The following is a 15825-nucleotide window of genomic DNA, read 5'->3' as shown; positions in this document are numbered from 1 at the left end:
TGTTTTATTTCATTCTGCACGAAAACAAAAAAAAAGATATACGAAAGTAAGTATTGGATCTCAATTTGATATTCTTTTCAAAAAGTGCCTTTTCAACAAAAAGAGGAGCAAATACAATGAAATTTGTACAATTTTTAAGCAATTGTTAAAGGTAAAAATTGTGTTGTCTTTTAACATGTTATTTATACGAAATACTATGTTAAAAAAATAGAAACATTCAATATAATTTAATTTCTAATGGATTAAAATCTAAATATTAAGACTTTGTTCGTCATCGAAACGTTATTTAATTTGGGATTATTTAAATCGCGGAGTGCGGACCAATCGACGTTTATGACTCATAATACCATAGCAAGTTATAAAAAATAGCATGGTTTCCTGAAAGAGAACCAACCAAACAAAAAACCCGTTACAAGTCATTTTAAATTATTGATATCTAAAATCATTAATGCAGTTTGTCAGCTATCTTTGTAAGCAACATCCCTTCGGCACCTGCGTATGAAGTATTCATATCACAACTCATACGTTATGCCAGAGCTTGCCAAAACTACGCAGACTTTTTGTATCGCCCTATAACTCTAACAAATAGGCTTCTGGAACACTGTTATGTTGCTACAAGATTGAAGTCATCACTACAGAAGTTTTATGGTCATCATCATGAACTCGTGGATCGTTATGGTGTATCCATCTGCACCATGAAAACTGATTTATTCAACGGGTCATAGTTTTCCTTTCCTCGTTTGTCTACCACGGACTTGACTTTTTATGAGCAACTCGGCGGTGTTTCTAGAAAAGCAGAGGACGCTTACCCTACCGGTGCACCTGGTCCATGCTCCCAGTTTTAGTGGAGTCCGAGTTGCTCATTTGCTTTTGTTACTTTATATGTATGATTTGAGTTACTTTATGTTCTTTGTTGTGTATGTCTGTTTTCCATGTCTGGTCTTTGTCCCTGGATTACATTCTTTTGATTACCGCTATAACCGTGGTTCCCTAGATTACTCTTTGCCTGTAATACTCTCAAGCTATTAATGATGATGATGATTTGAAGTTCGGATTCCAATTATTTATTGTAGCGTTGCAAGAGGACGATGTTCAACAGAAGGCTTTCAATAACATCTGTTCTTTATCACATCGCCATTTATGACTTATTTGGACGGATTGATGGTAAAGTTAGTATTTCGTCAAGTTCCTTAACTCCTGGCAGGAAGTACTTGTTCGGATGGGTTCCATATGATATGTGCAACGCCCTTAAATCGTGTAAAATAAATACACAAAAACCAAGTAAGTAAATACGATATTTTTTTTCGGTCTATGAAGAAATAACCTCAATCATACGGTGCACACTAAATAACCTGAAAATATACGCGACTGAAATGGCAGATATATTTTATAACTCAATAGTTAAATTAATAGTACCAAACATGTCTTTTTTTACATCGATTATATATTAAAATCAACATCTTGGTTCATGTTGAGGTATTCTTTTCATGGATGGGGTGGCAATATTTCACTTAATTAGACTTGGAAAAGTTCAAATATTTATTACTTGAACTCATTTGAAAGCTAAGACACTATATAAATGTACTGTTTTGCACAAAAAAAGGAACTAACGGGTAATATAAAAGAAATTTTGAAATTCTGAAAATTCCTTTTTTTTACGATTTTGCAGTAATTGTAACCCCAAAAAGAAACTTTTATGGCCTGAATTGATCAGATATGTTTAGTACATCATTATCTTAATTATATATGAATGCCTAAAATAAGAGTTTTACACTGTCTGTTTGCTGTGTGTGAGAATTCTGTTTGATACTTGGACCACTTTTCTAAGTGAAGGGGTAATATTTTCTACTTTTATTATAGCAAAAATATTCTTGGGGTTTCGACATTGAAAAATATGTTTATTTAAGTGATTTTGCGGTGGGGTAGGGGTACATTTTTTCATTTTACTCCAAAACCCAAAGTGTTACAGCATCTTTCTTGGTACCATTGTAAGGCTTAAACATATGTTTAAGTAGCTTGCACACCCTGCTCTAGGAAGGCTTAAACGCTCAAACGATTGAGTCCCAAAAATTTTGGTTTTTTGACCCAGTTTATACTGAAAAAGAATCCGAAAATATTCTTTGACGACAATTTTTTCGGTAAGGGTACTTAAAAATTACCATGAAGTTGATGAGTAGGGATGCGCGACGGACCCTCCATCCCATGAACTATTTCTACAAGTTAGTGTTCTTTAAGTTTTGCTTGTATATTATTATTTCATTTTGAACTTGACGCACCTTGCACACAAAGTTCACGACTAATTTTGAACCTAAAGGCTTATATTTACATATGTTTTATTGTATTTAGCTCTTTTTGTTTTAACTTGGGTATTGTTCGAATCCTCTGTATTGTTTTGATTAACGATTTAACCGGTTGTGACTAATGACAATTTTATGCTGCACATTTGTGTTGAATTATACCGGAAATGAACTGTAATGGAAGCGGGAGGTTTAGCACGCTTTAAAACCTAGCAGGTTATTTTCAAGTGTGCACCACGGGCATTGCGGTTACTTCTTCATATACCGAAAAAATATGACAGTCATTCCTTATAATTTAATTCATGTATCGAATTTAGCGAATATATAATCAAAAAAGGTATGATGACGTGACAGTCACATGGTAAAATAATGTACATTTAAAAGTACCTATAGAGGATTTCTGTTAGGAAACCTTAGAAAGACATATAAGATTGAAACAAATGGTAACTTGGCTCCTGAAACAATGTTTTCGGTTAAGATCAAAGTTCGAATTTACTACAGCGGTTAGTTGCTAGAAAAAACTATAGTATGTTTAGATATGAGTATAACAAATGTTTTCTCATCAGGATAGCGCTAAATAGAGTTAGAATGATTTATTTGTGTTAACACGACGACCTAATTAATATGCATAAATGAAAATCGGAAGTAACAACAACTTACCATATATGGAAGTGCTTCGTCATTGGTTCACAATCTCCATTTGGGTGCATTGAAAATTAATACACATGCCCGAAAAAATTAATAAATCTTCAAAAATAGCTTGTATATATAATGCAGAGTGGTCCAATGATCTGTGTGGGAGTCCTATAGTCGTGTTTAGAGTAAAAAGACTAAAGTTCTTCTCGTTTCCTGTCAGAACATTTTTGTTAGGCATACATCCCTGCGTAGCGAAAACACAACTACTTTGCACACTATTTTTTTTAACTTGAACAGGAGGATACAAATAAAATAGTGACACTGTGTATCGTTCTTTCTTTGCCGCTGGGTAATATCAATTAACAAGCCCGGTAAACTTAATTATGGCAATGAGGAAGCGTGGGCGACTTCTTTTATCTTTACATGGTTCGACGCCTTGTGACACAGGTGTCGACGCAGGTGTATGACTTCGATAATTGAAATATAATTGCATTTCTTTTTTCTTACCAAATTTGAAATAAAACAATCTACATGGAGGATTTGACACAATAAACAGTTTATAATATAGCGCTGCGGACATGTATCAAAAAGGGCTTTAGTTTTCGAGTGTAATGGGCCTAGAGGGTATACGGCTATATCATATGTCAATGGAAAGATAAATCAATGTAGTTTTTGAATATCGTACTTATAAAAGTGAAAAATTGTAAAGTTTTCTGATATTTTGCATTAATTAGAGGAGTCAAAGATAAATCGACCCCAATACACTTTGATAAATAATTTAATTGAAATCGTTTATTGTAGGTATTGGTAAACAAGTAACATGTAAAGATCACATGAACAGAATATCAAAAATGTAAAATAGAACTTTTTCCGACAAATGTTGACTATTTGATCACAGTACAAAAATGTCTAAAAATGGTTGCATTTTTAATCCATTGCGTGGAAGGAGGGGCAAGACCGTAATCCTTGGCTAGCGAAGATGCTTTTACAGTTGTGATAAATCCCAGATTCAGTTTAATTTTTATTGGTATCTAGATAGTAACAAATCAGAATTTGTGAACCATAAAGTGGCTTACTTGTTCATTCTTTACGTGAAGCAGACAGACGTGATTGGCTTCCCGAAAATTAAAATTATAACATTGTAAATATTCAAAAAAACTTTTCTACCCTGTCAAAATATGATATCAGAAGTAACGCACAATTCAATGCACAAACCACTTACTACAACTGCTCTAGGTCTGCACATGTATGTTTACGCCGCAAAAAAAGTAAGTTTATAACAACTTAAGCACAGTAAATAGCAAACGATATATTTTATCCCCTGTTTATAAACGTCTTGATCAGAACCCCCCTCTTTTTTAATATGCTTGTTCCGCCCCTGCCCTGATGTTTCCTTTGAACTAATATTCTAAAACAACTATGTTACCATTGTGCCATTGTAGAATTTTTAAAAGGATTCTGTTTTGTTATAATCAACTCGTTTAGTACAATCCGTTCAGAGCAGCGGTGGATCAAGGAAGGGTGCAGGGGGTTAGCACCCCCATTTTTATTGGAAAATTTGTCATTTTCATATGACAAAAAAAATGGTAAATAATGTTCTATCACACACTCCTTTTCTGAGGAACCTCGACTGGCACCACTTCTTTTCACATTGTGGAGCCGCCCCTGCAGTGGAAATTGCATTACAAGCATCAGCCTGGCGCACAGTTGTACATCATAAGATATAAATATTATGACAACATACATGTATATGTATGAACGTGCTTCCACACTGAGTTCAAAGTTCAGAGTTTATGTACTATCAAATTCATTACGAAATCCAGCCTTATCATGAAACACCAGTCGCAATTTTTATTTGCGAATCGCTGATTCATGTTAAATCTCAAACCCTCAAGTCTGTTCGTCAAAACGAAAGGTAGACTTGATACTTTTCAATGTGTCTCTGTTCATAAAACAGCCCGGAAACTGGACAAATTGTCCTGAAACGACTTCGTGTTTTACAATTTTCGTACAATTAATAGTTTAAATATGTGAAAATTTGCAGCTTCAAACTCATTTTGCAAAGCCCATGTTGCAGATCGAACGTTGTGTTAGTTTTGTTAGTTATTCAGTAAAGAATACTTACACATACATTATAATATTCTACGGTGTCTTATTATCTCTTAATCATTGAAAATGCACGAAAATGCAACCAATTTTAGGGGCATTTTTGTTCTGCGATTAAATAGTCAACTTTTGTCGGAAGAAAATTCTGTTTTACATATTTGAAATTCTATACATATGATCTTTAAATATTACTTGTTTTCGATACCTACAATGAACGAGTTCACTTTAATTACTTATCAAAGTGTATTGGGGTCGATTGATCTTTGACCCCCCCCCCCTTTTCATCAATGCAAAATATCAGAAAACTCTACCGTTTTTCACTTTGATAAGTACGGTATTCAAAAACTACATTTATTTATCTTTCCATTGACATGTGGTATTATATAGCCATATACCCTGTAGGCCTATTAAAGTTAGAAAAATCCTTAGCCGTCCGCTGCACTAATAGGCGACCCTAGGTGAGTTTAAGGAAGCTTTTTTTGGTACGAATAATGCTTTTTTTATATGTCAGTTAAAATATGTAATTTTAGCAAAAAAGATTAAGAACACGAGGAAGCTTCAGCACGAAACCTTTATGGGTTCTCAAATACATTACCAAAAACCAATAAAAAAATTAACATGTTCGTATAGTCATATAGCTGTATTAGCTTGCGGGGTACTGGTACACTTGACAGGAGCAATGTTCCGTAAAAAGGGGTGAAATCAATATTTCCATTGAAGATCGAGGTCGGAACAGTTTAAATCTTAATGTGAATTTAATTTATTTTATGTAAAAAGTCCAATCGAACATGACAGAACAAAATGAAATATTTCTATGTAATCTTCGAGAAGAAGTGGTGTCGTCTCTCTGTAGATTGTAGTCTCCACACATGCAATAGTTAAATATTTCTGTCATTGTTTATCATTTTCTTGTCTATCTTTTTCAAAGTTGTTTAAATTGATATAACTGTAAGTACATATTCGCTGGAAAACCAAAACTTTCAATGTTTCACTCTCAGTTGTAGAAATCACGTAAAAGTGCAGAAGTCCCACGCATTTCAACCATTGAGAACCAATGACGTAGCACGGTTACGTGACCACATAGCTGATTAAAATTTGTATTGCTTGGGTCATGGGCGATTTTGAATCAATTAATCTTCAATTAAGTGACTTTAAGGGGCGTTTTATGATATATTTTATGGTTGATAAATCAAATAAACCAAAGATTGAGAAAAAAAAAATTGTGTCATGTCTCCTTTTAGCGAAGTTACTTTAAATGCCTACCAAACAAAAAAGTCCAATAACTTCATGCAAAAATTTGAATGTATAATAGTATCAGTTGAAAATCGTACACTACAAGTCTACATTTTGATTCTTACATCGTATAGTATACTGTACTGGAGCTTATTTTTAATCTCTCGAACACACTATTGTAATTGTGCGGTTCATAAATATCAGTGTTTATTTTCCTTCTCTCATTATTTGGCGCCTGTCGTCGTCGGCGGCGATGTCGGTGTCTGTCGTCCATGGCCGCCATTGCAACTTTTAGACTACAGAGGTCAAGTCTCTAATTTCTACATATATCTTAAAAACTATATGATAAAATTTTGACCTACCTTCTTTAGCATGAAGAGCTTAACTAAAGCCTATATTTGGTCAAAGTTGTCAGTCGAATTCTTGTTAGAGTTATTGGCATTGAAAGGCGAAAAATAACGCTTATAGCAGTTTCAGACAATTTTTGTGGAAACTATAAAAGATAGAAAAACAATATCCTTATGATAAGGCCTTCAAAACTCTCCATACGTCTAAATTGCCGGAAGACTGCTTTTCAAAGTAATTGTCTCTGTAATGCGAATAAATGACGTTTCTTGCAATTTTCGGCCAATATCTTTAAAACTAAAACTGTAGGAAAAAAACTGTAACTATAGGAAAAAAGTTTTAACTGATGAAATGATTCTTCTGATAAGACCTACAAAACTCTCCGTTGGTAAGACATGGCAAAGTAGGACGATTCCTTGTTAGATCTATTGCCTTGAAAGTTTGGAGTTTTTTGCTCCCATGGCATTAAAGACTTTATTTAAAAACAAGCAAATGAAGTAGTAAGATATTTTTCGATCAACAAAACTCCTAGATTATTCAAATTAATGGGAAAGTACCTGTGTTATATTTTAACATGAACACTAGAAATGCTTTACATTTATCATCATTTTCAGGGTCATGTCTGGATATTTACAACGAAGATTGTAGAAGTCCAAGTGGCGAGTATATTCTGTACAAAGGGAACGAATCGCTGAGAGTTTATTGCTCCTTTGAGAAAGACAGAAGGGGAAAAACTGATTACAGTTACACATTTATATCCCGTAGAGCGTCAGGAACATCTTTTGATATTAGGTCTTTGTATACAACTTCCAATTTCGCTAAATTAAGAATTCTTGATGTTCGCAAATCTTCTCAAAAGGAGGTTATTGTTGAAAACTTCTCTAAATACTCACACATTGATCTTAAATTTGCCCTGAATGGGGATTCAAAATATCAACGTCCATATTACCTAAACAGAAAGCTTCATCCTTATCTTTTTCTTGGCTTCCTCGATATAAGTTTGTCAAGAAATCGGAACGTCCAAGGTTACAGAACCGCCGGTAGGGATTTCACCTTCAAAAACTGTGACTCTAATCCTAATAGCTACATTGCATTTTTCTTTGATCCGAACTTTGGAACTATGCGTCGAACTCATGAAGATCTTCCACGGTTCATGCAGCAATGGATATCTCTATCAACTGCCATGAAATATCCCAAATACATGAAAGATGAGTTTTATATGGACTGGGAAATGCATATGGGAGGTTGTGGTGGTTTCCAGACATCAAAAACTATTTATAAAAAGGCTGCGCTAGGCATGCCCTTTGGTAAGTTTTTTGAAGATGATGTATCAATGTATTATAAACATATTTCAATTGGAAATGTTTTCAATTTATTTCAGGTATGTACATTGTTTCCAGACAATGATTTAAACTATATTTAAGAAGCGAAAATGTTTTGTTACCTTAAGTTATATTTTATTAAACTTTTTTCCAAAACTGTTAGCTTAAAGAGTATACTAATACAATTCTAACTGGGTTGACAATATCTATAGTAATACATTTTGTTCTTATATTTTCAGCACTTCCATCCAAAAAATGCCGTTAACTACACAAGAAAAGCAAATAAAGAATTATTTTTGCTCTCTATGCGACTTATTATTTTTACGCCAATTTCTTTTTCAATGAAATGAAATACAAGTGTTTTTGAGTAGAACTATTCCAATAATACAAGTTTATTAATCATATTAGCTAATTCCTTTTATTGAAAATCAGGACGACCAAATTTCTTGATTTTAAAATCGATTTAAAAAGCCCTTTGAAATGAAGGCTTATATTACACGTAACAAAATGTAATGACTTTCATAAGTCGTTAAAAGATATTTAGAAAATGAAAATAATATCAAAACCAAGGTAGCACATGTCTACATATACCAGAGAGACAAAATCAAGAAAAAACATGCATAAAAAAAACCAGGGTAGCAAATGTCTACGTCTACCAAAGAGACAAAATCAAGAAAAAAGACAAAATAACCAAGGTAGCACGTGTCTACATATACCAGAGAGACAAAATCAAGGAAAAACATACATAAACAAGACAACACAAATACATGTAAACACGAACTAAACGTGGGAACAAGTTCAGGCTTTTACCGGAATAACTTGGAAATAAAGCAGACAACCGAGTCATTGTTCATATTGTTCTTGGATGACCATTTTATTTTGAGGGAGTCTCGGAATTAAATTAAAAAAATTGGCCCAGACCATTTTAAAATACATATTATGATCTTAAGAGTAGAAAAAACAAATATGTTGATTTTTTCAAATCACTCAGATCCGGACAATACGCCTTTACGTATTTGAAAATAAAAAAAAAGATTCGATGTATGTCAAAGTAAATACACTTACGACTTTTTTGTGAAATTGATGCCTTGCATTAACTTGGAGTGACATCAGGTGCTCTGGACGTGTATGTGTGTTCTGTACATAGAAAGCACCTGTAACATACACTGGTGGAGTCACAAAGAGAACCCACTAAGACAATGTAGCAACTCCATGTGTGATATTATATAATTTAACAAAGATTAATAATGTGTATATTGGCGTTTAAGTTGTATTCATTTACAAATGTATTAGTAGTTAAAACTAATGTTGTAAGGTCCCCAACTGTGCAAAGATATTGCAAGAATAGAGCAGAGCAGCATACATTAGAAAGTATAAAAAAAAAACATAGTGGGAAATCGAGAACGCCTTCTTTCATCTATCCCAGAGCTAATAAATTATGTACATCAAACAATGCGATGAGAAGAAATACCGGAACATAGCTCTGAAAAACAATATATTTACACTTAAGGCTGCAACCAGCCCTCCCAAATAATGCAAACAGACAAAGAATAACATAAAGTAACTTAAATCATACAAAGTAATAAAAGTAAATGAGCAACTCGGACGCCACTAAAATCTAAGAAATTGATAATCAATTTTTGATTGAATCAATTTATCCCTTTTTTAGTGTTTAGATTTTTTTCAGTGTTTTGATTCAAATATCATGTAATTTTTCAGGATATTTACGGAAATGATTTTATAAGGGAAAAGGAAGCTTAGAATGGAACTAAATGCAAACTTTTACTGAACATTGCAATTTCAAGTTATTCAAAGAAATAGTTAATGGTGCATCACAGGGGCTTCCTCCCACAACCACATATGCAGCCCGATTAGTATATAAACAAATTTCAGACAGTATCGTGTAGGGACTTATTTCAGATATAAATGACTAGATGAAAATGGACCAACCCTACAATCCGAGATGGCAAAATTAAGATTTTTAACGTGGGAGCTTTGGCTTAAGATTTAATTTAAAATCTTGATTTTACCATAGATAGAGGAGAAATAATTTTAATCAAGGATAGGCTGAAGGACATTCGGTTTCTCCCATAAAATCTGTAGAAAACTAGGAAATTGTAAAATGGCAGAAAAACTCGGGCAGAAATTTTACCACCTCCGGGTGATTATATTTAATTTTCAGCTTAGAATGAGAAAAATTCTTGTTTAACAGTGTGTTATTTATATAACTGGTTGATCCCACAATAAAAGTGAACATAAGGTAGGTACATTTTAGTTGATTCATTTTTTATTCTTCGTCGAATAACTGAAGGCGGAAGAATGAATATGCATTCTTTTAAACCTTATACTGCAGAAAAAAAAGTAATATATTTTCCTATTTTGCTTCCAGGAAAACTTAAGAAAGTGAAACAGTTCTTACACATGTCATTGGTGATAAATTTAAGGTGTTTTCTTTGAGTTTTCTGGTCAATTACTTGATCAATAACTAACAGTATATGATTATTTTTGTTGGTCCCTTCCTTTGTGATAACAAAGTACTTTGATGGATAACTCATCAGTCTAAGGTAAGTTTATATTTTTGAAATATTTAGATGGACAGTTTAATTTTAAAAATCCACTGCACCAGAGCTGTTTAAAAAAAAAACATAATTCTGTCTATATTTTCGAAAGAATGCATAAGTGAAAAAAACGTAAAACAACGTTTCAGTAGACTTTGTATCGTATTAATGCGAGTTGTTTATCAATATCGGAAGTAAAAATACAGTTTTAAATGTATTCAAAATTTGATGAATGTAAGATTTCTACAAATTAGTTTCTTTGGTCGCAAGCAATTTAATTAAATTGTTCTTTTTTTTCTTTCAGTGTAAAATGAATTACAATGAAGGATATTCTATGGTTCTTTGGGTCGTTCTCCTCATGATATGCAGCAACTTTGGATATACATTCGATCAGATACACACTCATCAAAACAGTCACACTCTTTATAGACCATACCGAAATGCTCACCATCAATGCGAGTCTTACACATCATGTAAAATATCCACCAAACTAAGTAAGGACAATCATATATAGCATTCATAACATTGATTGGTCCTGTACTGGATCGTGCATTGTTTTTAGTCCTGTATTGCATCCCTTTTGTGCGTTGTTTATGATACAAGACTCTTGTCGATTTTTCTTTTTGTATTGATACTTGTGAATTTATTCAAGTCAATGTTAAATTCATTGATCTTAATGACTTTTTAAAAAGTATTAAATAAATCTACATCTTTTGTTTAAAACAATGCAATGATGTCGCTGTAAACTATAGAACTATTGTTTGAAATGTTTGAATTTTTGGTATCTTGGAATGTTATCATGGCATTCAATATTGCCTTTTGAATTTTGAATGGTTTATTGAAATGAAAGACGCATTACTCAATATCCTTTTCAAATGGTAAATCCTCGATTTGTTAGTAAAAGTTACAGATTTAATGAAATTGACAAAAAGAAACAACAATTTTTGTTTACGACCCTTAACATCTTCCGTTCACGATCAAGCTGCATGTTGCATCTGTTATCTGTTAACTGTTATTTATCTCATTTCAATTGACGAGTTACCGTAACCGGTAACAGGTGAAATGGTATGAATAATTGATTGATTGATTGTTGGGGTTTAACGGCAGAGCAGTAATATGTAAGCTGTACATGAAATGGATCATAAAATGAACATGAAACATTGATGAAATGAAAAATGGGATGGGACACAAGAATAATGGGGTCGACAAATATTGATTACCACTGTAATTAGGGAGAGATGTGTGGGGTTGGGCAATTTAGCTTCCTGGGGGCGGAACCCAAAGGATTCTACTCCGATAGAATACCACAGCAGGGTTCCTTAACGTGCGATGAACATAATATCTTTTCCAACACAATGCACCACTATGGTTTGCGGTTAGGTTTTCCGCGTTATGGTCTGACGACCCCGGCATGTAAAATGCCAGGGGTACCCCATTCTACCACATGGGCACACAACTCTGTGGGATGAGCGCTCTGGCCCTCGGCCAGGGTTTTAAGCACTATTTAGTCGCCTTTTACAATGTACGGCAAGCCTAGTTGCTGCTGCGGGCCAATTCCTTTGACATCCGGACCCGCACAGGGTGAATGATATAAATATTTTATATTCGATTGATTAATAATGAACTTAAGCAACTAGCAGAAATATACGTTTATTGTTGTACATGTATGGAACTATAGGCTAACATGATACAATGTACTTTAATCATTTATTTATAGGGTCATGTCTGGATATTTACTACGAAGACTGTAGAAACCCAAGTGGAGAGTATGTCATTTTCCATGGAAACCAAGCATTGAGAGTTTACTGTTCCTTTGAAAAAGACTGGAGATATGGCACTACTTATGGGTACACTTTTATCTCTCGTAGATCCTCGGGAACGTCTGTTGACTTACGTTCGTTGTATACAACTTCACGATTTGCTAAATTAAGAATTCTTGATATCCACAGATCAACTCAAAGAGAGGTTATTGTTGAAAACTTTTCTAAATTCTCTCATATTGATCTTAAATTTGCCCTGAATGGGGATTCTAGATATCAACGCCCTGTTCATCCCAATCACGGGCTTCATCCTTATCTATTTCTCGGATTTCTTGATACAAGTCTTACAAGGAATAGGAACTTTCAAGGTTATAAGGCCGCGGGGAGGGATTTCACTTTCAAAAACTGTGACTCTAATCCTAATAGCTACATTGCATTTTTCTTTGATCCGAATTTTGGAAGCATGGGTCGTACAAGCGAAATTCGCCCATGGTTCATGCAACAATGGATTTCGTTGTCGAACGTCACCAGGTATCCTAACCACATGAAAGATGAGTTTTACATGGACTGGGAAATGCACATGGGAGGTTGTGGTGGTTTCCAGACATCAAAAACTATCAATAAAAAAGGAGCACTAGGCATGCCTTTTGGTAAGTTCTGAATACAAACTGATAGTTCTCGTAAAAACATGTCTAGAATTACAATGATTTATAAGAACTAACAATCAATAATATCTGATATGTACTTTACTGAAATAACACTGTAACAATAAAGTAGAAAAAGATAGCACTTTCCGTATATCCGTTACATCCTTCATTTCGTGCATTATAAAGCTAGAACATCGTTGCTTCCAGCAGATAGTTTCAAGGTCTTTGTGGATATAAACCACTACAATACCCAAAAATATGTCGTAGCACTGTGTTAGCCAATCAATTGCACGATATGAGTGACGTTGACAATCAGCTGACTGTTCCTATACTTGGTTTAATTGTCGTTTTCGTGCCAACAAATATACTCAATACTTTTAGACATGGTTTGCACTCATATGTAGTATTTGTAATACATGACGGACAGAGAGGTTTCTTAACGCACTTGGCTATCATTTGGTGTCTCTCACGGACGGTGGAAGCATCGAAGCGTTTACACAGTTCCCGAGCAGAGTCACACCGGTGAATGTGGGTCATGGTGCGTTCGGGGAAATTTAATTGTCATGTGAAAATGTCGGCCAAAGGCAATAAAAATAAAAATACATTTAAAGATTACAGACGCCAGTACTTGATCCAGATGAGGGTTCCGGGAATGGAACACCCTGTATTGTTAATTTTTATACAAAATTTTCACAAATATGAGCAAGTTATTGCTTGATAATCCCCCTTTTAAGAATCCATCCCTGAATGTTTGTTATCAATGTTTTTAAGGTTGCCTATGATTATATAATTATGCATATTTTTTGTTGCAGCTATGCCGAGTGGGAGATGTACAAGGCCTTTTTCTGAAATCAAATAATAAATTATCTTGCAATTTGACTGATATGACGAACACAGAATAATACTAAATGAACAATCGGAACTACTCCGACTTTTTTGTTGCACAGAAGAAAAACGTTTTAATAAGTTGGAAGTGGCTGAGTTGTACGGAGATCGACCGGCATTAAGTTTTGTGTTTAACGGTCTAGCATATTCCCTATTTTCGGCATTCCGAGTTACCTACGTTTGCAACAGTTCGTCTTTGTTATATTTAGGACAGGTTCTTGTAAAATCACATTTCTTGTTCTTCAAGGTTATTCCATACTCCAATCGAAGTCTCATTTAGGTTTGTTTACATTGAAATGTACTGAATGGAAACATGACCATTTACAGAAAATGACTAACAACTAACAATTACACACAATACACACGAATAGCTCTGATTAAAAAACTGAGAGATAATTTCCACACCATAAATATCAAATAATTTCGTAATAAATTTTAATTCTTTTGATTTCCACAACTTGCATTCTGATTACATATTGTCCAAATTCTGTACAAGGCAAGCGAACCTACGATTTGTTTTTGGTCGATGCATACCATACTCAAAAGTGACTAAACAGAACGACGATAATCCTTCAACTATCTCGGAGCCGCACTAATTGAATTTTAATTGCTTTTAATAGCTTGATATATTTTATTTGTTAGTAAAGAGCAATTTCAAAACCATTTAATCACCAAAAGTAATCATTGTACTTGTATAATAATGTGTATATTGAATCATATTTAAGCAAAATAATAAAGAATTAGATTGGTCTAGCCAAGACCAAGTTCATATCTCTTAACAAAAAACTTGTTTTATCGCCTGTCAATGTCGAATTCAAATTCGTAAAATTGACATGGTAATTTCAAAATGTCAAACTCGTCAGAAATTCGAGACTTAGTTGAAACCAGCGCAAAATTTAAAATGACAATTTTTTAAGCAAATGAAAAAAAAAACATAATATAAAATTTACAAACTTAAAGCGACTGACGTAAACAATTTTCATATTCATACCTGGCTTTTAATGCCTAACATTTTGGCAACGCATCGTCCCAGCATTAAACCTAAGTTAAATTGTACTTAGGGAACAAGCATTTAATATTGAAGTGGGACTCGAAGATTTCATCGAATAAAAATATTTATTTTCACCTTGTTATGAGCTTAAAATAATTATTTTTCACATAACTAAGTATTTTTTTTTCATATATCTTAAAGCATAATGTTCGGATCAGAATGAAATACTTATTTTCAAAGATGTCCAAAGATAAAATATTTGTTTAAAATTTCTTACAACTCCACTTTCGAGGAAATGAACACCCCCTTACGGTAAAAAAGGTACACCGGAACATTTACACTCTGTTATAGACAGTTCCTTCAATTTTGTCTTTTTAAGGAAATTTTAGTAAAATAAGAACAAAAATATTGATAGAAGTTTGTTTACATTTTGAAGAATAACCTGAATCGTTCATTTGTAGAAGATTTCAATGAAATGACAACTTGTTTTACCAAAAAATTTACGACAAATCTGCTCTGTAATCCGTGATTATTAGATCGAATAGTAATGTGTCTAACTTTCAGATACTGCCTAATTTTTTTTTATAAAGACTGGTACTTCAATTCATTAAGTTTCATTCATATTCGTTGTTCATATCAATGTATAGGTAAATTTAAAGAGATTTAGTATGAGACTCATACGTTTCTGTTTGTTCTATGCCGCTTAAGGGGCGACCATCTGAGGGGTGCTGGGAGTTTTTGTGAATGGAAATCTTGGCCAGTAAAATATTGGAAGTAAATATTCTGGCCTTCACTACTACCTAGAAAAAATGTTCAAAAATGTCTGGCCTATATATTCAACTTACTGTGTAATGAAAATAAATAATTTAGCGGTAAAGCATTTGATAACAAGTCTGAATTACAATTCGTTTTAATAACTATTCTGTCCCGACCAAAACTGCCAGGCCTTCCCTAAGAATGAAATGTTCGTTCCTTTACCAGTACTTTGCATTGTGTTACCTTAATTAGTTACGACTGTCGGTTTTCTTAACTTTGTATTTGTGCT

At 33.6% G+C, this 15825-nt stretch overlaps 1 protein-coding gene across 1 annotated transcript; it reads left to right on the top strand.

Moving 5' to 3' along the window:
- LOC148605008 (uncharacterized) lies at positions 1 to 13783 on the top strand. Its single transcript, XM_088547536.1, has 7 exons — positions 1 to 46; positions 1074 to 1281; positions 7232 to 7924; positions 10329 to 10369; positions 10802 to 10991; positions 12215 to 12907; positions 13717 to 13783. Exons 2-7 carry the CDS (start codon positions 1089 to 1091, stop codon positions 13761 to 13763), a joined length of 1857 nt encoding a protein of 618 aa, XP_088403662.1. The 5' UTR covers positions 1 to 46; positions 1074 to 1088; the 3' UTR covers positions 13764 to 13783.
- The last annotated feature ends 2042 nt before the right edge of the window (positions 13784 to 15825 follow it).

This window comes from Perna viridis, chromosome 10, assembly GCF_037379345.1.
Source record: "Perna viridis isolate PV_CMFRI_1.1 ecotype Kerala chromosome 10, ASM3737934v1, whole genome shotgun sequence".
NCBI classification, from domain to species: Eukaryota; Metazoa; Mollusca; class Bivalvia; order Mytilida; family Mytilidae; genus Perna; species Perna viridis.
Note: the sequence above shows the minus strand (reverse complement) of the source record. Positions and strands in the feature narration are given on the sequence as shown.